A 24,367-nucleotide genomic window follows, 5' to 3' on the forward strand; every position below is an offset into this window, starting at 1 on the left:
CAACATAGCATGTTGCATCCTGCATTCCAATAAATCTTTAAGCCGTTAACAAATTTCGTTTGATATCCTATATCTACATAATTTCGCCTCTTCAGCTGTATTAAATAACTGCTGTTTACCTCCTACTAGTAGCTAAATATTTACATGATTACTTTGGTACTTTACAAAGAACATTATTATCTATAACTGCAAAGACAGAGTTCTGATTACAATATATTATTAGCTGTCACTGCGACGATACTAGTGTTCTACAATTGCTTTAACCTGGCTAAATTGGTTAAACAGAATAGACCATTAATTGGGCTATGCACGGCTCTGTTTACAAAGACTGGCTCGATGAAGTCGTAAGGTCAAGCCGTACATTTCTGCTTTCATGCACAGCAGCTAAACTCGCTGCAAATAATTAGTTGTACCCGTCGCCCTGGAGTTGAATAGTCTATGCAATATTAAATATCAATAAATAATTAATAAAAGGGTTTTATTCTAACGTTTGAAATTTATGTAGACAACACAAGATGACTGCGTTGAATAATTGTTAGTTTAATCAATCAGATAATCAGATAAATATGGTAAGGTAGTCCTACAAATAATAATATGACAATATGGACAGAAATAAAATAATATTCAAAACCAGTAAAATTACGTTAAGTGTGCTGCAGTAATGGTAGCAAATCCCCAAAAACTAACTAGACATCAGAGAGGGCGAAAACTAAGTCCCATTCCGTGATCGCAAGACACTAAATATTCACCAGCTCAAAATAATTCAGGGTTCAGTATGGTGATCCACATATCTACACAAGCGAGATGAAGACTGGCACTCGTTTTCTGTCCAGTCTTAATTCCGTAATGCAAGCGCAAAAAGTCAAAGTTCAGAACTGGAACACATTTAGAACTCGAGAAACTTTAATTCCCATCGAAAGTTAAAGTACTCGAGTGTCCGTTTACTACCCAAAAGAATGAATATCACTTATCTGAGGCAGGTCTACCTTCTTCCAGCTCTCGGAACTAAGTGTCCGTCTCCAGCATCCTGCTCAGCTCTGTGCTCCAGTAGCATTCCATCACTCCTTATTCTCACTGGCTGAAGTCCATCCCCACCAAAATATGCAGCATTCTTAAGTTGTGCATACTCGCCTTGACCTGACCGCATTCCACGTTAAACTAACATATTATTGCAATCTTTATTGAACGGAATGTTACTAACGTTCGGTTCCAGTCAGACTATTTACAATAAATAAAAATAATAGTTTGATAAAAAAGAAAGACAGAAATCTCGTCATTTGAGCTTATGTTGAATGATAGTAAAACGTTATTAAATATTTATTGAACAATAACTTAATTCCGCTTGATAGAAGTGGCGCTCTATTCATTGCCGGTGTCAGCTTGTTCATACGACTGACCACTTTAAAAATACAATGATGTTTGATATCGCACATAATCAACATTTACATAAAGTTATTGGCGAAAATCAATAAAATATACATTAGGTAACTACACAAGTGAGACAATGTTTGAGGCACGACATTCTGCATTCAGTAGCTGCGTTATTGTGGAGAATACAATGTTCTGATAAACATTTGATAAAGAAAAAGTTATAAAAGACATAATGAATCAATAAATAAAGTAGATACAGCTGTGTAGATTTCAGGGATGATAACGATAACGCAATGCTATCATCTGAGATGTTGTTGGAATCGCATTAAGCATTTAGAAGTTATAACTTTTAGGTTCGTTGTGAAAGTATTCAGTCGCTATAAATTATTAACTTTAGTAGGTTTTAAGATATTGAAAATATGATTCTTTCATTGGATGCGACTCAGTTTTGTGAGAGCATAGATATATTCAGATTTTCTCTGCTATAGAACTGTGATCAATTAATAAATTATTACTTAGCCGTATTTTAGACTGCCTGTAATGCTGACATTGTTGGTACTACTTCTGCACTCAAGCAATGCGAGCAACCGCCGTCCAAATCCCCCTGCTCTGGGATTACCCTCATCCGGCCATGTGCTGATTGCCTCAGCTCACGAGGAGCGGCCGCATTGAATCCTCGCGCTGCCGACTCGCACCCAGCCAAGAAAGCATCACTTCTCCACAGTACGAACTATAGACGGCCGAATAGTTCGCCTAAAGACGTGCAGTGTTACATCATAAATCCTTAGACCGAACAGCGCTATTTGCAATGTGGCCAGTGTTCTATGGAAAGCAGAAGGCGTTCTCCTAATCGATGACTTTGCGTTCTCTTTATTGATGACTTTCAAGATGATAAAACAAGAACTGCTGAATTCTATACAAATACTGTGGACATTGGAAATCGTAATGTGAGTGTATGCACAATGTTGCAATCTACATACATCAAAAAACGTTTTGCATCACCCCTGTTCCCAGAACTCCTGAAGATAGACGTTGACTGTGGATATTTTATCACAGACACAGTCCATTTGACTGTTCAGAGATGTCACTAAACCCTCCCAAAGATGTAAACAACCATGCATGAGCAGCGTCTATTAAACGGAGGGAGTCCGACAGCCGATTAGTTCCAGTTATTCCACCAGGAAGGAGGAACACAACTCGTGTTGTCTGTAGTTCAACTATGACTAGACGGTCAATGCCGCGGTTAGATCGCGTTCGCATTGTTACTTTGTGCCAGGAAGGGCCAGGATGGGCTCTCAACAAGGGAAGTGTCCAGGCGTTACGGAGTGAACCAAAGCGATGTTGTTCGGACATGGAGGAGATACAAAGAGACAGGAACTGTCGATGACATGCCTCGCTCTGGCCGCCTAAAGGCTACTGCTGTAGTGGATGACCTCTAACTACGGATTATGGCTCGGAGGAATCCTGACAGCAACGCCACCATGTTGAATAATGCTTTTCGTGCAGCCACATGACATCGTGTTACTACTCAAACTGTGCGCAATAGGCTGCATGATGCGCAACTTCACTCCCGACGTCCATGACGAGGTCCATCTTTACAACCACGACACCATGCAGGATGGTACAGATAGGCCCAACAACATGTCGAATGGACCGCACAGGATTGGCATCACGTTCTCTTCACCGGTTGGTGTCGCAAATGCCTTCAATCAGACACTCGGAGACGTGTTTGGAGGCAACGCGGTGAGGCTGAACGCCTTAGACACACTGTTCAGCGAGTGCAGCAAGATGGAGGTTCACTGGTGTTTTGGGGTGGCATTATGTGGGGCCGACGTCCGCCGCCGATGGTAATGGAAGGCGCCGTAACGGCAGTACGATTCGTGACTGCCATCCTCCGACCGATAGTGGAACCATATCGGCAACATATTGGCGAGGCATTCGTCTTCATGGACGACAATTCGCGCCCCCGTCGTGCACATGTGGGGTGAATGACTTCCTTCAGGAAAACGACATCTTTCGATTAGAGTGGCTAGCATGTTCTCCAGACATGAACCCTATCGAACATGCGTGATATAGATTGGAAAGGGCTGTTTATGGGCGACGTGACCCACCAACCACTATGAGGGACCTCCGCCGATCGCCGTTGAGGAGTGGGACCATCTGGACCAACAGTGCCTTGATGAACTTGTGGATAGTATGCCACGACGAATACAGGCATGCATCAGTGCAAGGGAACGTGCTACTGGATATTAGAGGTACCGGTGTGTCCAGCAACCTGGACCACCACCTCTGATGGTCTCGCTGTACGGTGGTACGATATGCAATGTGTCGTTTTCATGAGCAATAAAAAGGTCAGAAATGATGTTTTTGTTGATCTATATTCCAATTTTCCGTGCAAGTTACGGAACTCTCGGAACCGAGTTGATGCAAAACTTTTTTTCATGTGTGTATTTTTAAGCACAACTAACGTCTGTTACCTAATGTTGGTGAATTAAGTCTGTTTCGTGTGTGTTAATGTTCATGTAACATAAGATGGTCTGAAATGCCGAAACTGTTTGTAATATAAAATGAATTCGCATACCAACTGTCGGTATGTGTATACATGACGAATTTCGTACAAAAATGCTAGTGGGCCAGTCAGACGAGAAAGACTGTGGCCAGAGGTGATTGGTTGTACAGTGATGCTACACTCACGGTTCGGCGCAGTGACCCGCAGTGAGGACCCAGGTGTCACTGATGAGGGAGCCACCGCAGAAAGCCTGTCCTTGCGCCACGGTGATGATGAGACCAACCTGGTACGGGAACTGGCCGAGAGTTGCTACTTCGCCGTTGGTGATGCGTTCACCTGTTCGGAAAAAAATCACAATCAAATCAAGTACCACACGCGCATCTATCGGTGTACACTTCATCCTTGGTACGCACTAAAGCTAACATTTGACTTACAAGGAGAGGCCGGATTCTGTGACACAGCGATTTCGACAGATGGGCAACCATCATCTGTATCCTGGAATGACGACAGTGAATATTTGTGCCGAACCAGGACTCGAACCTGGATTTCCCACTTATCACGAGCGGTCGCCTTAGCATTTTTTATCTCATTTTGTTCGTTATTGTTCGTTCTGTTTGTTCGGGGCAGACGTCCCATGACGCTTGTTCATGTTCATTGTTGCCCATTAACTCGGTTTTTTATTACGGAGGGCACCTAACCCTCTGACCGAACAGGCTGAGCTACTGTACCGGCCCATTTGGCTATCCGTACACGCCTCGTGGCCGGACCCAAACTTTATATGTCATCGACCGTTGTCGTCATTCCATTCTACAGCTGATTGTTGTCCACATTCGCAATTGTGAATGCATTTAATGTACTTCATAACGGCTATAGTTGCCGCAGTGCCCGTTACTTTGCACATGCATGCGTGCCCAAATCAACTTTTCATTGTAATTCAGAATAACACAGACACTGCAATATCGTATTCAGCATCTTAGTCCTGTGAACGTGTTTAGGTCGCTACTCTTCCGCTTACGATAAAATGTAAGTTCAACGATCCTGACACAGGATCTATTTCGGACAAAATAGAATCGTTGGAGAACTCGAAAATAAGAATATTTTATTTGTAAACATCATGACCACAAGCTAATAATTTCCGGGAAATCAAAGAATTGGTGAGCTCGATCCGTTTCACATTTATTTGGGGAGAGAAGATATTGCTAAATGTACCGGAAGGCAAGCTATAGAACGTCCGCTTTCAAATTGCAGTAAACTTTCGTGTGTGTGGATTCGAATGGCACTTCTTGAACCTATTTTACTTTTCTATAAAAGAACGGATATGTACATTGTTGTTTAACTTATTCATTGTAAGCAACTACATTAAATGCTAAGGGAGGAGTTTAATGAATGTAAACCGAGTTCGCTTTCCACTGCATACAGGGTGGAAACTAGGTCGTCCGGCGAAATGGTTTTCGTCCAGCAGACATGATGCAGAGATTTTCTCTGTTCCCCTGCTTCTATAGAGAATACTATTCGATGCACTGTGAATACTCAATACTCACTGCGACATGGAGGAAGAAGGGGAATCCTTGTCAAATATAGAGATAGATAGATAGATAGATAGATAGATAGAGAGAGAGAGAGAGAGAGAGAATTTCCAGCAGTAACTGCAAAATTATTCTAGTCAATTTTTAATCGCGTTTCCTACGAACAACCACATTTTGTGAAACAAATAAACAGACAAAATAAAAAGAAAACCGTCTGCACCAAGCCAAGGGACGAACATATACCAGAGCCGTGTCGGCTCGTTTTCCGAGTTGTTATATCGATGCTTATTGGCACGATCCTTTTCCCTATCAAGCCACCGGCTGGCGCTTCGATCGTCTTGTAGTTGGTTCTTTGGTTGGAGGAAGTGCCGGCCAGGGTGGCCGAGCAGTTCTAGGCGCTACCGTCTGGAACCGCGCGACCACTGCGGTTGCAGGTTCGAATCCTGCCTCGGGCATGGATGTGTGTGATGTTCTTAGGTTAGTTAGGTTTAAGTAGTTCTAAGTTCTAGGGGATTGATGACCTCAGAAGTTAAGTCCCATTATGCTCAGAGCCTTTTGAACCATTTTTTGGAGGAAGTCGGAGGCAGGTTGTTGACGAACAGTGGGGCAGGAAGGGAGATAAACGGGCGCCGAACGGTGAGGATGCGATTAAGGGGCCTGATCGGCTGTCGCTCGTCCAAGTGGGTGGTCACTTGTACGGGGCCATGTTGGTGTGGAGTGTTAGGCTCTACGCTGTTGCGCTCGATTTTGCAAATGACCGTCTGCTTGTGTGTGCCTTGTGATCACGTTGATTTTCCCTTGTAACCGCCTGTCCTACCTTATTTTTGGGTAAGGTAGTACTGTTTGTGGATTTTGGCACCTGTGGTCCAGTGCTGGATTTGCTCCCATTTGAGCCGGCCTTTGTGGACGAGCGGTTCTAGGCGCTACAGTCTGGAACAGCGCGACCCCTACGGTCGCAGGTTCGAATCCTGCCTCGGGAATGGATGTGTGTGATGTCCTTAGGTTTAAGTAGTTCTAAGTTCTAGGGGACTGATGACCTCAGAAGTTTATTCCCATAGTGCTCAGATCCATTTGAACCATTGTTTTTTGCTCCCATTTGGCTGATTTGCCCGCTGTTCTTCGTCACACCTTACTTAAGCTATTAAATTCGCCCTTCCTCCCTCCCTCCCTCCCTCCCTCTCTCTCTCTCTCTCTCTCTCTCTGTGTGTGTGTGTGTGTGTGTGAACTCCACTTATGAATGATATATTTGATTGTATGTAAGCTGTATTTTCCTTTTATTGCAATTTCAGCATTTCGTTGATCTGGTCATTATTGCTTGTGGGTGAAATTAATTTGGTTGTAATATGCTCTAGGGCGTTATTAGTGACCACTGAGGGCGGATATCGAGCCTAATCTTTAAGGTGGCAAATTCTTGCTTGCCCTACTTGTGTATGAACTGTAACATCAGTCATGGTCGTGATAAGCAAACGCCAGCGGCCTGATGAATCTACATCTACATCTACATTTATACTCCGCAAGCCACCCAACGGTGTGTGGCGGAGGGCACTTTACGTGCCACGGTCATTACCTCCCTTTTCTGTTCCAGTCGCGTATGGTTCGCGGGAAGAACGACTGTCTGAAAGCCTCCGTAGGCGCTCGAATCTCTCTAATTTTACATTCGTGATCTCCTCGGGAGGTATAAGTAGGGGGAAGCAATATATTCGATACCCGATCCAGAAACGCACCCTCTCGAAGCCTGGCGAGCAAGCTACACCGCGATGCAGAGCGCCTCTCTTGCAGAGTCTGCCACTTGAGTTTGCTAAACATCTCCGTAACGCTATCACGGTTACCAAATAACACTGTGACGAAACGCGCAGCTCTTCTTTGGATCTTCTCTATCTCCTCCGTCAACCCGATCTGGTACGGATCCCACACTGATGAGCAATACTCAAGTATAGGTCGAACGAGTGTTTTGTAAGCCACCTCCTTTGTAGATCGACTACATTTTCTAAGGACTCTCCCATTGAATCTCAACCTGGCACCCGCCTTACCAACAATTGGCTTCAAACGGCTCTGAGCACTATGGGACTCAACTGCTGAGGTCATTAGTCCCCTAGAACTTAGAACTAGTTAAACCTAACTAACCTAAGGACATCATAAACATCAATGCCCGAGGCAGGATTCGAACCTGCGACCGTAGCGGTCCTGCGGTTCCAGACTGCAGCGCCTTTAACCGCACGGCCACTTCGGCCGGCTACCAACAATTAATTTTATGTGATCATTCCACTCCCAGATATTTTACAGAAGTAACTGCTACCAGTGTTTGTTCCGTTATCATATAATCATACAATAAAGGATCCTTCTTTCTATGTATTCGCAATACATTACATTTGTCTATGTTAAGGGTCAGTTGCCACTCCCTGCACCAAGTGCCTATCCGCTGCAGATCTTCCTGCATTTCGCTACAATTTTCTAATGCTGCAACTTCTCTGTATACTACAGCATCATCCGCGAAAAGCCGCATGGAACTTCCGACACTATCTACTAGGTCATTTATATATATTGTGAAAAGCAATGGTCCCATAACACTCCCCTGTGACACGCCAGAGGTTACTTTAACGTCTGTAGACGTCTCCCCATTGATAACAACATGCTGTGCTCTGTTTGCTAAAAACTCTTCAATCCAGGCACACAGCTGGTCTGATATTCCGTAGGCTCTTACTTTGTTTATCAGGTGACAGTGCGGAACTGTATCGAACGCCTTCCGGAAGTCAAGGAAAATAGCATCTACCTGGGAGCCTGTATCTAATATTTCCTGGGTCTCATGAACAAATAAAGCGAGTTGGGTCTCACACGATCGCTGTTTCCGGAATCCATGTTGATTCCTACAGAGTAGATTCTGGGTTTCCAAAAACGACATGATACGCGAGCAAAAACCATATTCTAAAATTCTACAACAGATCGACGTCAGAGATATAGGTCTACAGTTTTGCGCATCTGCTCGACGACCCTTCTTGAAGACTGGGACTACCTGTGCTCTTTTCCAATCATTTGGAACCTTCCGTTCCTCTAGAGACTTGCGGTACACGGCTGTTAGAAGGGGGGCAAGTTCTTTCGCGTACTCTGTGTAGAATCGAATTGGTATCCCGTCAGGTCCAGTGGACTTTCCTCTGTTGAGTGATTCCAGTTGCTTTTCTATTCCTTGGACACTTATTTCGATGTCAGTCATGTTTTCGTTTGTGCGAGGATTTAGAGAAGGAACTGCAGTGCGGTCTTCCTCTGTGAAACAGCTTTGGAAAAAGGTGTTTAGTATTTCAGCTTTACGTGTGTCATCCTCTGTTTCAATGCCATCATCATCCCTGAGTGTCTGGACATGCTGTTTCGAGCCACTTACTGATTTAACGTAAGACCAGAACTTCCTAGGATTTTCTGTCAAGTCGGTACATAGAATTTTACTTTCGAATTCACTGAATGCTTCACGCATAGCCCTCCTTACGCTAACTTTGACATCGTTTAGCTTCTGTTTGTCTGAGAGGTTTTGGCTGCGTTTACACTTGGAGTGAAGCTCTCTTTGCTTTCGCATTAGTTTCCTAACTTTGTTGTTGAAGCACGGTGGGTTTTTCCCGTCCCTCACAATTTTACTCGGCACGTACCTGTCTAAAACGCATTTTATGATTGCCTTGAACTTTTTCCATAAACACTCAACATTGTCAGTGTCGGAACAGAAATTTTCGTTTTGATCTGTTAGGTTGTCTGAAATCTGCCTTCTATTACTCTTGCTAAACAGATAAACCTTCCTCCTTTTTTTTATATTCCTATTAACTTCCATATTCAGGGATGCTGCAACGGCCTTGTCATCACTGATTTCCTGTTCTGCACTTACAGAGTCGAAAAGTTCGGGTCTGTTTGTTATCAGTAGGTCCAAGATGTTATCTCCACGAGTCGGTTTTCTGTTTAATTGCTCGAGGTCGTTTTCTGTGTTCACGTTGGAAGGTCTTGGTGAGATCGAGCACTTCTCTTAAAAGGACTTTGTTTTACTGTTCTATATTTTGTTACTACTGCGGTCTCGTGTTTAGGTATTAGCGCTTAAGCATTTCTTCTTACTTTTGAGCTTACTTAAGTGAATGTTTTGTTGAGGATCTTGTTAACAGTTGGCTGTTAAATCAAATTAATTCCTCTGTTTGGTCATAACTACTAAACGATTAACCGGTTAATCTTTGTTTTCATTCTACAGTCATTATAATACTTCGATTTTGGTCGGTGTCTGGGGTGGGGGTTGCATTTAGTATTCATGTGTAGGACCATGGGAATTTACATATTTGCTCAGTCTTGCATGAATTATATATCTGTTTGCCCTCGGTTTCCCGAGTTGTTGGTAGCGTTGGAGCCATTGGCCCGGCGTGTTATCCACTACCCGCAGAGACACCGGGCGTGGCTAGTCCACGTCAGCTGTGTACGTGTGCGGTGTGGTGTTTCGCCTCCTGTGTTGCAGTAGCCACCGAGGCAGCGCGGTCTCGTTGCTTTCCACATCTCTCTGTAAGTTAAGTTCTTAACCTTATGGTTTTTGGACTTTTTTAAATTAAGGTATCCGCTACCCTAGGCCATCCTAGCAAAGACTCACCTCCGTAATCCCGGCCTTGTGTTGTTGTTTGATTTGAAGATCTTTCAATTCTTGTTCGTGTATTGCTATGAATTCTAAAATCTTTGTTATCCTCTGTCCAATACTTGTTATTGCCCAAAGGACGTTCCAAATATTTGTTGTAATCCTAGAGGTGTAAATTTTAAAATTTTGTCAAATGCTAAACTTGTAATGTTTTGAATATTGTTAGTTTCCTGTTTGAAAAGTTGCTAAATTGCTCACGCCAAAAGCGACCTCAAGTTATTTTAATGGTAATTCTGAATTTGTAAAAAAAATTCTAAATGGACCACCTTCCTTGTTTGAAGTCTACTATCTGAGTGGTTTTCAAATTGTTATGGTAATGCTCGTTCCGTAATTGTAGTGAAGTCAGATTTGCCTGGTTGAAATCTTACAGATGCCTAAAGGGCTTTTGAGCTGTATTTTTATGAACACTAAACTTACTATTTTAAAGTGGTAGTGTTCTAAAAAAAGGTTTGTTGTAAGTTTTGTCCCATTTGGTTCGCCGTCCTGAAATTTGACAGTTATTATTGACTTATTAATATTTTTAAGTGTATCTTATGAAATAAACGATTACCAGCTGTTGTGAAGCAACAAATGGCCTTCTGTAAACTCAGCCTGCACCTTCCTCCTGCCCGTTGAGTTGTCGTATCCTGGGGCGTCAACTGAGATTTCAGTATCGTCAGAGTTCGTAGGCCCGTACTCTTATTACTTCCTTGTTCACAACACTCATGTAGGTCTGGCACTGATCGAAGTCACTAATTATTCGACTTCTCGGTAATTACCTGGTTGCGAGCCTAATATGTATAAATAAAATATCCTTATTTTCGAGTATTGCAACGATTCCACTTGGCCCGAAACACAGTCAGCATCATGAGTCTTAACCTCGATTCCTAGCGGACGGAAGCATAGACATGTAAACTCTTTCACTGTAGTTTATTTATAGTTGACATTAACTAAGATGCCAAAGTGCGTCGAAGAAGGTGGCTTTCACGCTCTCATCTCACCTTGTTAGAAACAGAGGTCAGTACCAAAAGGCAGATGACAAAGTGTAGCGCGTAGCGGGACAGCAGCATTACCGTTCCCATGCGACCGGTGTGAGTTTCGACGTCGATCACTGCAACAGCTCTTTTGTGTGGTTCCCTGAAGTAATGCGAACTGAGAAGCATAGGGGGAGACTGAGCGTTGTTGGCTTTCAGTCGTACGAATTTTCATTCCAAACGTTTAGCAGGCGTACTGGGTCTTACAAAGCACTGATCACTTAAGAGCTGAAGGAGATCATGGTAGTTACTTGGCGTCAGTATCTTCGTGAGGTATCAGGCTTGATCACGCAACAATGCCAGGTAAGGGTTCGCAAGTTTATAGCGCCAAATGACCCATTTACAGTGTTAATGTACAGGTTGACACATATTGAACTATATGAAATAAAATCGTCATAACTTCTGAACGGTGTGCGTTAGACCGTCCGAATTCCACGGCAGGCAGCGGGGCATGATGGGAATTAGACTGCACATGCATTGTTTGGTTTAGCGATTGAGCTCACTTTCGTTTCCATGGGTTCGTCAATAAGCAAAATTGGTGCATTTGGGGGCTGAGAATTCGCAATTCGCGATCGACAAGTCTCTTCACTCTCAACAGGTGATTGTGTGGTGTGTAATGTCCAGTCACGGAATGATCGGTGCTGTATTCCTTGACGGCACGGTGACTACCGAACGGTACGTGAAGGTTTTGGAAGATGATTTCATCCTCATTATCCAAAGTGACCTGATTTCGATAGGTTGTGGTTCATGCACGATGGAGCTGGACCCCATCGAAGCAGGACAGTATTTCATGTCCTGGAGGATCACTTTGGGGATCGCATTCTGGCTATGAGGTACCAAGAGGCCACTGGCATGGTCCCCAATTGACCGCCACATTCTTCGGATATGAACACATGCGACTCCTTTTTATGGGGCTATATTAAAGAAAAGGTGTACAGCAATATCCCCAAAACCATTGCTGAGCTGGAGGTCATGGGTAGCATCGGTAGCATCGATGTTCCGACATTTCAACGGGTGATGCAGAATTTCGCTATTAGTCTGCGCCACATCGCCAATGATGGCAGGCATAACGAACATATCATAACCTCAATCCGAATATATTTAGTGACGTTTACATTTTGAATAAAGTGTGTGGACGCCGTAGTTTGTGACTAATTTACGTTTTTTCACATAGTTCAATAATTGTCAGCCAGTATACTCACAGTAGGACGCCGTAGTTTGTGACTAATTTACGTTTTTTCACATAGTTCAATAATTGTCAGCCAGTATACTCACAGTAGGAAGCTCTGGAACAAGCACAGTAAACCTACGCCAACAAGTGCATGCATATTCAGTTGATCGCGACTGCACACCCTTAGCGTTGCCTCTTGATATTCAGTCAATCATGAATAGAATGCTTGTGACAAGGTCCCTTTTATTTAGTGTGAAAGACGCACGAAAGTGCGTCCCAAACGATAGGACAGTCATTCTTTGAAGTTATGCAGGCAGTGCGCATTTCCCAATCCACCCTGTCATACGTGCACAAACAACAGTGCCTTGAAGCTATTACGTGCCACCAAGAACACAGCCGTGAATACCTTATGATCGGGATCAGGGGCCAAGAAGTGAATAGTCTGAAGCGGTTGGTAGGTGAACTTCTCACTCGACATCAAAATTTAGTTCGCAATTAAAGAAAGAGATGGTCGTAAGGTTACGTAGGACATGAACCACAGAACTTCCCACTGAGATTAAACAAGAGAAACAGTGTCTCGTCTGTGCCCCTGGAGTTTGTCGATGAGCAAAACAGAAATTTAATTAAGTAAGTATGGTATTTGCCGTTTTCGGTGGATGTTTGCATTATGAAGCAGCACAGGGCACATGACATCTTGGGTCTTGGTCAATAACAAGGATCGTTAACATACAGAAGGTAGTTTTGCGTGTGATAGAGGTCTTCTTCTTCCTCCTGGCCTTATCCTGTGTACTTACTGAATCGGCATCATGTTAATCTGGTTTCGGCACTGTTAATGGTACAGGGTTGTCGGATGCCTTTCCTGCTACCTTTCCTCCCGCCCCCCACCACGCCCTCCCCCCCCCGCCCCCTCCCCCGCCCCAGCATCTCTGGAACAGACGGAAATTGTGTACTCCGTCTGTCTCTGTCACGTGTTATGGCATATGAAAGTGTGAGAATGTTTCCGAAATGTGTGAGAATCGTGTAAGTGAGGTGGGACATGGTTACCAATCCGGTACTGGCTGTAAAGCGCCTGGTCACACTTAGTTTAGGGTAAATATAATTTGAAGACAACACGGAAAGAAGGGGTCAAGTCAAAATTTCACGAAAATGAATTAGTGGTATCATTATGAAGTTCATCAGATGTACTGTCAGTTGGGTGAACTTCAATGATTGTGATGGGTATAGTCACAGAGTTGTAGCCAGGTTAAAATATGGTGTACACGGGGAAAACGGATCAAGTCCGTCCAATACGCGGACAGAAAGGGTGAAGTCTAGCAGGTGCGGATTTCTGAGCTGTATTGATTTTTTTGGAAGTCTCATTGTTGACATTGTTAAAGGCAATGTCATTGTTGATCTTTCTTATGCATTACCGTAGCTAGCTCGGAGCAGACTTGACATTAGCTTCTTTGCTTTGTGCTATGGTGGAACTGAATTTCGTGCCGTGATTTGTGCTAACACAGAGCAGCCTCGACAATCGTTCCAAGCTTTGTGGTTTGGTAGATAGAATTGCATTTCGTGTCAAATCCAACTGAGGTCGGTATTTCAGCTGATGATGGAATATCCAGAGTCAAGCTGCAGTGGTTAAGTCTAGAAAAAGACAGAGCAATGGTAGAAAATCTGAAGTATCTAAAAAGCTAGGAACAATGTCACATGAAATCGAAGAGATCTGTAAGTGCAAGAAGAATTGTAGTGATTTGCTAACTGATGCAGAGAAGTCTACATTAATATCTAATTTCAGTTTGCTGAAGGACTGGAATGAACAAAGTTGTCACGTGCCAGGACTGATTTCTGTTGACAATGTATAAAGCCGAAGGCCTAGCAGAGATGAGGCAGTAGCTACTTTGCGTGGTTATACATTTCATTATAAGGTCAGAGTAATGAGATACAGTATTGTGACAGAATTGTCTGTTTGTCAAAAGGCCTTTATATCACTGCATGTTATTTCAAAGAAAAGATTAGAAACTATCAGAAATTCCTTAAAAAATGAAGGCATGGAGCCAGTTAATAAACGAGGGAAACACAGAAACCAAGTTCATAAACTTTCAACACAGAGCAAAACATATGCTCTCACATCAAGTCATTTAAAGGACGGTCCTGTCGTTAAAGTACAAAAAAAAAATACAGAAACCGTATTTGCCTGAAGAACTCACAATCAAAATATTTCAAGAGACAAATTCTACTTGTTCGGTATCATATGAAAGTTATTGAAAAATTTTTAATACAAAATTTAATATCTCATTTGGTTTCCCTCGAAGGGATACATGCAGAACTTGTGAAGTTTTCTGTAGCTTAGCCGGCCGAAGTGGCCGTGCGGTTAAAGGCGCTGCAGTCTGGAACCGCAAGACCGCTACGGTCGCAGGTTCGAATCCTGCCTCGGGCATGGATGTTTGTGATGTCCTTAGGTTAGTTAGGTTTAACTAGTTCTAAGTTCTAGGGGACTAATGACCTCAGCAGTTGAGTCCCATAGTGCTCAGAGCGATTTGAACCATTTTTTTCTGTAGCTTTCACAGGTGTAGAGGCACAACTCACACATGCAACAGATGGAAAGGAAAGAGCAGACATTCAAAGCAATATTAAAGGAGAGAAGACTGAATATGAACTGCACCGCCGTAAAGTTGATGCATTCTATCAGTATAAAAGACAATCTCGACAGAAAGCAGAAAGTTTACAAACACAGAATCGATGTGTATGGATTTCCAATGAAATCTTCCATGTCCAAACATCAGCACCAACATTGTTATTATAAGCGACGGCTTTCTTTATATCTGATAAACATATGTCGACTCTCAGACAGTAATGCAGTGTTGTATGTTTATCCTGAAACTATAGGGAAGAAAGGTTCAAATGAAGTAGTTTCTTTCCTGCATCATTTTGTTATTTCGTTTCTGGATCGTGAGGTTAAAAATTAGGAAATTTTCTGTGACTCATGTGGTGGTCAAAATAAAAACTATACTTATTTCAGTTTCATCCACTATCTTGTCCATCATGCAAAGCGATTAGGATCAATTCATGCGACATTCCTAGTAAGAGAATATTCGTACCTGGAAAGTGACAAAGACATGGGCCTCATCAAACGTAAAACAAAAGCTGAGTTCCCAAAGGACTGGATAGACATAATTAAAGACGCGTGTGCGAAACCCACTCCTTTTCAGGTTGTTGAAGTTGATGGCTCAATGATACGTGACTGGACTGATTTCTTGCAACCAAGATACCGACCAAAATGTCCATTCACAACGCGTATTATTAAGGAGATGAAGACAGAACGTCAACATCCAAGGCTTATCATACATCGTAACACGAATCTTGGGTCACATCAGTTGTTACTGCTCCTGCTGGACGAATGGAAGAGGGACCAGAATAAATGAAACTAGATCGTATCAGTGTCTGAAACAGCAGGTACTTTACTATAACAAACCTATTGAGATACCGTGCTAATAAGAAGTCGCATGTCCAATGTTTCAGGAATTCTACCTATAACCAAGGAAAAGTATCGTGATCTACAAGAACTGAAGGTGTTCTGTGACACAGGGGCCCAAGAGTACTATACAAATACAGGTCAGGCGTGCGCAACTGTTTGCCATTTACGTTGCACACGTTCGTAGTTCCCTGCACAGCCGAATTACTGTTTCCTTTTCCCACCCACGGCTGTTCATCTCCCGCATCGGCGGCCCAGGTCAGGACTTACGACTACAGTTCGCGTCCAGTGTCTTCTGTCTGGAGTCATTGCCTTTACCACTTATATTCGTGGTCCATTCGCGTACACCTCCATGGCGTACACCTTGGCCGCGGCTTCGCCTGAACCTTTCACATGGCCCAAAGAACTCAGTTCGTCCTGTGGCTATCCGCTGTCACTACCCCTAGATTCTTGGCATGTACCGAGGCCATGAAGTGGTTTACACCGACGGCTCGATGGCTGATGGTCATGTCGGCTTCGCGTATGTCTATGGAGGACATATTGAACAGCGTTCCTTGTCCGATGGCTGCAGTGCTTTCACTGCAGTGCTGGTGGCTATATCTCGTGGTCTTGAGCACATCCGTACGTGCCCTGGGGAGTCGTTTGTTCTGTGTACTGACTCCTTGAACAACCTGCAAACTGTCGACCAGTGCTACCCTCGTCAACCGTTGGTAGCGACTATCCAGGAATCCATCTATGCTCTGGAACAGTCCGGTCTTTCAGTGGTGTTTGCGTGGACCCCAGGACACGTCGGAATCCCAGACAACGAACTTGCTGATAGGCTTGTCAAACAGGCTACACGGAATCGCTTATGATCGGCATTCCAGTAACTGATCTGCGTTCTTTTTTACGCCGCCCTTTGGGAGACGGAATGGCGTAGTCTCAGTACGAACAACAAACTGCGTGTCATTAAGGAGACAACGAATGTGTGGCAGACCTCCAACGGGCGTCTCGCAGGAACTCTGTGGTTCTCTGCCGGCTCCGCATTGGTCACGCTTGGGCGACCCACAGCTACCTCCTGCGCCGTGAAGACGCACCTGAGTGTCGATGCGGTGCCCCGCAGACAGTGGCCCATATTCTGGTGCACTGTGTCCCACTCTGACTGCCTTGCGACGAAATCTTCGGTTACCGGACTCGTTGCCACTAATTTTATCTGACAACGCTTCATCGGCTGATTTAGTTCTGCGTTTTATTCTTCAGGGTGGGTTTTATAATTTGATCTAGTTTTCGCGCATGTGCTTTGTCCTTCTGTGTCCTCCACCCTAGCGCTTTCAGGGTGGAGGTTTTAACGTGTTGCAGAGTGGTTGGCTTCTCCTTTTTATTCTCGTGATGGGCCAAACACTGTATCTGCTTTCTTGTTTTACTCCCTTCTAACTGTTTTTCGCGTCTCTGTCGTTTTCTTGTCCTGTTTTGTCTATTGTAGTGTTTGTTATCTTTCCTTCGTTCTTGTGGTTTTTCCTTTCTTTCCGTTTTTGTGCTGTACGTCTCGTTTGGCATTGTTTTATTCGGAACAAGGGACCAATGACCAAGCAGTTTGGTCCCTTCCCTCCTCTTTTAAACCAACCAACCATAGCAGTTCGTACATAACTAAAGCTCATAACTCGTTCAGTTGACACACCATCTGCTTCTATATTTATATCGTACAGGTGCTTTCGATATTGCCATACTCTTAATTTTTTTGAAGCAATTTCCATGTTACATTGCTCTGCTGTTTTATTAACTCGATGAAGTAATCTGTTAATTATCCTCATTATTTGCTATCACTACAGCATGGTCAGCCAGATTTTTCTCCCTTTTTAATGCGTTATGGTCCCTACATTTTTTTCCATCCCCCAGTGGTGATTAATTTGCGATTAACACAGACTGTTGACACATCACAATCACATGCAGCCTCACCAAAAGTCTCCGACGTTCCACATGTAAAGATATGGCTAAGTGTTGTACAGCCTTTAAATGACACCGTCGTTGTGAGCCTTCAAGCGTCTTGGAAGCTGTAAGAGCTTGTGACTGTTCTAATACATCTCTGTAGCTTTAAGGCCCCCTGACGTTCTGCATCCAAGTTCCGCAGGACATGAGATTGCTCTGAGGGTTATTAGTGGAGTAACTTTCGCAGCTTGAGCTCTTTTGGAACTATGCACTTAATCAGATTTTTGTTTGCGATGCTTATAATTAAAACAAAAAATATGTGACAGGAAGAAGCCAATAGAACCAGAGGGCAAGAAGTTTGTGGTTATGTCATACAATGGCGCATTTTCCGACAGAATTGCGCACGCCTTTAGAAAAACGAAAATAAAAATTGGGTTTCAAACGAATGGTACAATTGTTGTAAGCTACAGCACAAAGCTGGCAGCGACAGCAATAAATATATGGGATCTGGTATTTATAAGACTAGCTGCCAGGATTGTGATAGATTTTACATCGGTCAGACAGGAAGAAATTCCAGACTAGTTTTAGAGAAAATACGTATAGTCAAAATAAGGGCGCTCTCGGTACGCATTTGGACAGAGATAGACATTCGGTAGGACATATAGACAGTAATATGGAAGTGATGCATAGGGCGTCAAAGGGTCAATTAATGAACTTACTCGAAGAAATGGAGATTTATGTGCACAGAAAATAACAACCGGAATTACTGCTGAATAAACAGAACGTGTATAACCTGAATGCTTACTTTGATATATTCAGAGACCTACTAGTTTGAATAGCGTGGAGCACCCCAGCGGATTGGCGTGTGCCGGCCACCGGCAACGAGAAAACTGGGCCGTCTTCCGCTAGCTCAGCCACAGGAAAACAAGCAAGTCATGCAGAGAAAAAAAATGGTCCAAATGGCTCTGAGCACTATGGGACTTAACATCTCAGGTCATCAGTCCCCTAGAACTTAGAACTACTTAGACCTAACTAACCTAAGGGCATCACACACATCCATGCCCGAGGCAGGATTCGAACCTGCGACCGTAGCGGTCGCGCAGTTCCAGACTGAAGCGCCTAGAACCGCTCGGCCACATGGCCGGCCCATGCAGAGAAGCCACGACATATTCGCCATTAATACCGCACTCTAATATAATATCGATTAAAGATTTTCTATTTTTAATGAAGGGGCACTACTTTATTAATTGTATTATGATTACGTTCACTTTGAAATGATCTCTTAGGACAGAAGATTTCGTGATTATTTTACTTTATACTTTTTACTCTGGCATTCATAAAAGGTTGTATGTTAACTAACCAGGCTATGGGCTGCATTGTAAAGTATTTGTGCTTTTTATGTATTTCAAGTATGAATCCAATTTCACAAATAGTATATCAGCATGTGCTTTTAATGTCAGACGCTCATTTAGCCAAAGAAAAAAAAAATAAAGATAAAAAAAAATTAACTAAAGACAGTGCATACTGCATTTTAGCCTTTTTACGCTTTTTATAGTGGCATTCATAAAAGGCTGGATGTTACCTAACCAGGCTAAGGGCTGTATTGTATAGTATTTGTGCTTTTTATGGATTTCAAGTATGAGTCATATTTCACATATAGTATATCAGCGTATGTTTTTGATGTCAGACGCTCATTTAGCCAAAGAAAAATTTTAACTAAAGACAGTGCATACTGCATTTTAATCTTAATATTGGCGAGACTGGTTTACTATGTACTCTGGCTAAAGTGTCCTCTGCTGGCAGTGGGTTTTTATATAAATACCTGACGCAATCTGAGTATTATCAGCAACTACCATGTATTCACGTGTTAAACTTGACGATGATTTTTTATCAGAATATTTTAACGGTATGTATGGCTGCTATACATGGCTATAAATATTTTATATTTTTATATTTCATGCATCATTAATACTGTATAGATTTAGTCTTAACTTATTGAACCTGGTCGCTTACACAATTTTTATATTTACAACAGATCTGAAGTTGGCGGTAATCCGAAACCGGTAATAAATTGTAAAGAAATCTGTGTGATCAAGACGGACTTGTGAAAATAAAAGTGCCAAAAATAAAATGATTGCAGACTCATTTACAGACTTCATATCTTCAATTGATAAACTTATACTAATAATTTTAAATATTCTTCTCGGGCTGAGCGTCCGATTTTATTGTTCTGTTTCCACCAAAACCCTCTGGCTATGGCAAGTGCCGTAGGAACTTGGCTTCATAAACCACGAGCACGATAACATTGGATTTCCACGGTCGCGCAATGGTCTATAAACCCTACGAGTAGCCGACCATCGCGCCAGCGTCGCCTGCATACCACTCACGTACACCTTATTTAAAAATATTAATAATACTGAAAAAGATACAACTGTCTAAAGTAATCCATGGTATTCATCAGTGTTGAAGCTGTCTCAAGCCAAATTTCATGGATACTAGTTCAGCAATTTAGTAGTGAAAACGTGACAGAACTACTTTCGCATTTATTATATTAACATGGGAGTTTGGATTGGCATGGATTAAACACGTTGAGGATTTCATAAGTATTGTACTGTTACCCACGCCTGCACTCGCTTATCAGTAAAGTGAAAAATTTGCGTATTACTTCCCCGGTTGGGATGTTCGGGAGAGTGGTGCAAGTATTTTTATTTGACGCCACTTCGGTGACTTGCGCGCAGATGTTGATTCAATGATGGCGAAGCACACATTCAGACGCGCGCAGGAAGAAAATCGGATTGGGCGGAAACTGAACCCCGAAAACCCCGAAACTGATGATCGTGAAACATCGCTAATCGTAATACCACGAGCTACTCGGAGAAAACTGAATGCAACTAAGGAGTTACAGGAAGCGCATGACGCTCACCGGCTAAAATATGGCGGGTTTGTGCCTGATATTAGTGCGGAAGTAAGGATTAAACACGTAGAGGATTGTATAAACACTGAATTCATGATGTTGAATCGTGTAATTTGATGTGTGAATCCTTCGTGTGTTTTAATTCTCGTTTTACTGTTTGTATGTACATCTTCTATGATATTTGCTAAACCCATTGGTACTCTCCTGTCAATTAAGGTTTGAATTGTATCCTTTTTCTAATCATATCAATCTTTTTACGAGTCAACGAAACACAGGTAGGCTGGGTTGTTAAAGCCCGTGGATTTCTCTACAGAGCAAAGCGAAATTAACATCTCTTGTGCTCCCATTTTTCCTGAACTCTTGCTGCTCTTTGCTGTTTCTATATAACTCTGTATTCTGTCTCTAAATACTGCTTTAACAGTTTTAAGGTGGTATCAAGCAGGTTAATTCCCCGGTAAGTTTTTAATACTTGCTTATCTTCCTTTTTATACACTGGAACTGTAATATTTGCTTTTCATTTTTTTGGTATTCTACCTTCGTTAATAATATTGTTAAGCAAGGTATGAAGCTGTTGATATAATACCACTCCCCGTATCTTATTAATTCATTATATATGCCATCTGGCCCTGAGACTGTTTTTAAGTGTTTTTACTGTAGTGTGTGTAAGTCCCAATGACAAATTTATTTTGTTATTTTCTGTGATTTGGTGACTAATATCAATTTCCACCTTTACGTTCTTATATTGTAATTTAAAATAATTTTCCCACTGAATTTTGCTTACTTTGTGTATCTGAATGTGTTCATCAAAATTCATCTTTTGTGGTCCATAAAGGTCTCGTTCCATACCTTTTACACACCGCTCCCAATAATCCTGTTTTATTTTTCGAATATCCGAGTTCACCCTATTATGAATGAACTTATTCTCAGTAAAATCTTCATGTTATGGTGTATCTGTTTCTTGTTTCTGTGGTTGGATTGCTTTCATGGCGCCCCAACGATGTACACATAAAGAGGGGATTGTCACACACTTGTGAATGGCCTTATCAGTGTCCAGTATGATTTCTTTTTTTCAGTATTGCCATGCTGTAGTTGTTTCGGATAAATGGGGAGAAAGCGAAGCGTTCGACATGACACGCGTGAGGAAACGCCTTAAATCCGCACTTATGCTGGATGGTGTACTAGGCGAATCTTGGATGCGGCTTTGATCCGGGTTTGTCCCATAAGACCCCCCCCCCCCCCCTCCATCTGTTACGCATATCAAGCAGTGATTCTGCCTGAGTTTTCTACCGAAACAGCATTGTCTATGGTGAAGGCAATTTGCACTACCCATAATGTTTAAGAGATCGTAGCAGGATGTACCACGAGTCAAACCATGTTCTTACTTCCCCATTTCAGTTACGTGCTGTTTTGGTCAAACATAAATATGTATTCTGGACTGGATATAAGGGGCAATCTCGTTTCTGTTTCAGAGAGGCATCTATCTCTTCCCTCTATCAAGCATGAGCTTACAATCTAGTATATCAGTGTCTCATACTTACCAACCTTGAGGGGTTTGACGGGCACTGAAACATTGTTTCGCATGGGCTTGACGTCGCTCCAGTTCACTGCAGCCTGCGAGAGACAAAAGGTCGTGGGTTAGCGTTGGCAGTTCATATAAAAAAATCTTTCGATAACAGTAAACAGTACCACATGACGCAGGATGAACATTGGTAAGTGATAAACATGTGAGGCTAGTTTAATATCTAGGGCGCACCATAATCAGCTGCCCGAACTGGCGCAATTAAAACATGACGGTACAGGAAAAATGTCTGTCTCAGTAGTGGTTCGCAACGTTCCAGAAAGGTTTCTATGAACCACGTCTTCACCGGCTGTGGTAGAGTACTGTTTTCTTGCAAGTGTTTGAACGCAGCCGTTTCATCTCACTGAAAGTTCGAGGATGGGGTGCAGTGGCAAGAGACTAGACTAGCATTAGCGAGGGCGCTGTTTCAAATCCATGTTTAGGTTTCACATGGTTTACCAAAATCGCTGAGACGAGACAGGCGCGAGCCGTTTCCCCTATGACAGAAATGCAGGTTTTCAAGGTGTTTAGCTACCATTTCTGAACAGACTATTAAAGATAGAATCCTGAAACTTGGAAAGGAGATTTACAGTAATTATTGCTTTAATCTAGTACAGAGCTCCGTTGACATTTGTTTAAAAAAACTGGGTTGAAATGTTAAGAACATGAGTCTTCTTCTTGATCCTGAATCAAAAGAAATACACTTATAGAGCCAAATGTGCACATGTTTATTTGTCGTCTTCGTCTTAAAACAACCGTAGAAAATTTCAAGTTTCTGTAACATACAGTTCCGGAAATAAAGGTACCTATCGGTCAAAAAATTTAGTTTTGAGAAAAACTGATTTAAAGTTTTATTGTGTATTGATTACACATATTTATAACAGTTTTTACAATTAACATTTTCCTGCACCATATTCAGCATCATCTGATCGTAGGCGTCTTCTTATATTCTTGGCTCTTCTTTGTTTTATCACCTCTTTTGTGCAATTTGGCGCAGCAATGTTTGCTTTACGAATTCATGAAAAATAGATTTTTGTAACGCCTGTCTTGTGTTTGTACCTGCATTGACTCCTAGTCAATATGATACGTTATCATTACAACATAAAACAGCGTCTACAACAACAAATTTAAAAGTTTCATAGAGCAAAAACAGCGTTTTCGGCGGATGATTCGAAATTACAAGGTCAAACTTTCATGGTTTTGAGTTTTACCTTCTAAGCACGTCTTGAGTAGATCACTATTAGCAAGCCCTTAATTACAGGTTTCATTGTGCTCTTATCTACTAGCGTATGCTTATAATTTTCGCCAGAACACAGTGCCCGTTCCTTTTTGTACAAAATTTCAGGGCCGCTTGGGCAGAGGACATGTTGTGGATCTTCATCACTTGATACCTTATGGGGAAAAAAATGCCCACGCAACTCTTCTCACACTTTTTAAATCATTAGTCCCTTCTTATGGCGAACCCATACTAAGTTTGCTGCTTGTTTATTTCAGAATTTGTGAGACATCCTTTTCCTCAAAGTTGTTTCCAAATAAACAAAAGAAACCCATGTTCATCTCGTATCGACAAACGGCGTTCAGTTGTCACCTAGTTTACAGGGTGGGAAATCATTGAAATATAAACAAAGATTGGCGCTTGATATGTGACGTATTGGAAAAAATGTCAATATCTCGGAAAATAATCATCAGTTTTGCATGATAGAAGGTTCATTTTAGAAACAAAGCTGCAAACCTTTTGAAATGACAAAAAAGCAATTTCGTTTCTTTTTTTGTGTTGATTTAGCACACGTCTCCCCTTTGCCAGGACGGTTCCTTTGAAAATGACGCTGCTGGTTTTCTTCTCCACCCCCAGCAAGCACTCCGTCTCCAATGATCTCGTCGTCGATGGGTTATTAAACTCTAACCTTCCTTCCATTTTTTACAGACAGCTTCTGGTTAGTTTTCTACGTACGTAATGTTAAAATAATGTGTATAGCACACAATGCATGCCTTTGTCACAGTGTAGTTGATATTTCACCCATGTTTTCAGTAATATATTTTCGTTCCGCATACTGTAGATGGCACACTCTGCAAAGATGTTTCTGTACTGAGCAATCGGTCATTGACGACATGGATTACGAACATAATGGGTACATCGGGAACCACCGAGATATACGGGCCATGCTACGTCGCACTAGTCGGCTTGTCCACAACACTTCGCGAAAGCTCGGCTCCTTGCAGGGCCCACGGGAAATCAGTATTTAATTGAGAAGGCACTCACTACAGGCCTTGACATTGTCGTGTGCTATCGAGTACTTGCGTTCA

At 42.4% G+C, this 24,367-nt stretch overlaps 1 protein-coding gene across 1 annotated transcript in view; it reads right to left on the bottom strand.

Moving 5' to 3' along the window:
* Nucleotides 1-24,367, bottom strand: part of LOC126199558 (brachyurin-like) — a 68,992-nt gene that overhangs the window by 30,151 nt on the left and 14,474 nt on the right. The window contains exons 2-3 of the mRNA XM_049936480.1: nucleotides 22,044-22,116; nucleotides 4,066-4,216 (exon numbers count right to left, since the gene is read on the bottom strand). Of these exons, the coding sequence (XP_049792437.1) occupies nucleotides 4,066-4,216; nucleotides 22,044-22,116 (224 nt within the window). The remainder of the gene's footprint in view (nucleotides 1-4,065; nucleotides 4,217-22,043; nucleotides 22,117-24,367) is intronic.

The sequence above is a fragment of the Schistocerca nitens genome, chromosome 8 (assembly GCF_023898315.1).
Source record: "Schistocerca nitens isolate TAMUIC-IGC-003100 chromosome 8, iqSchNite1.1, whole genome shotgun sequence".
NCBI lineage: Eukaryota > Metazoa > Arthropoda > Insecta > Orthoptera > Acrididae > Schistocerca > Schistocerca nitens.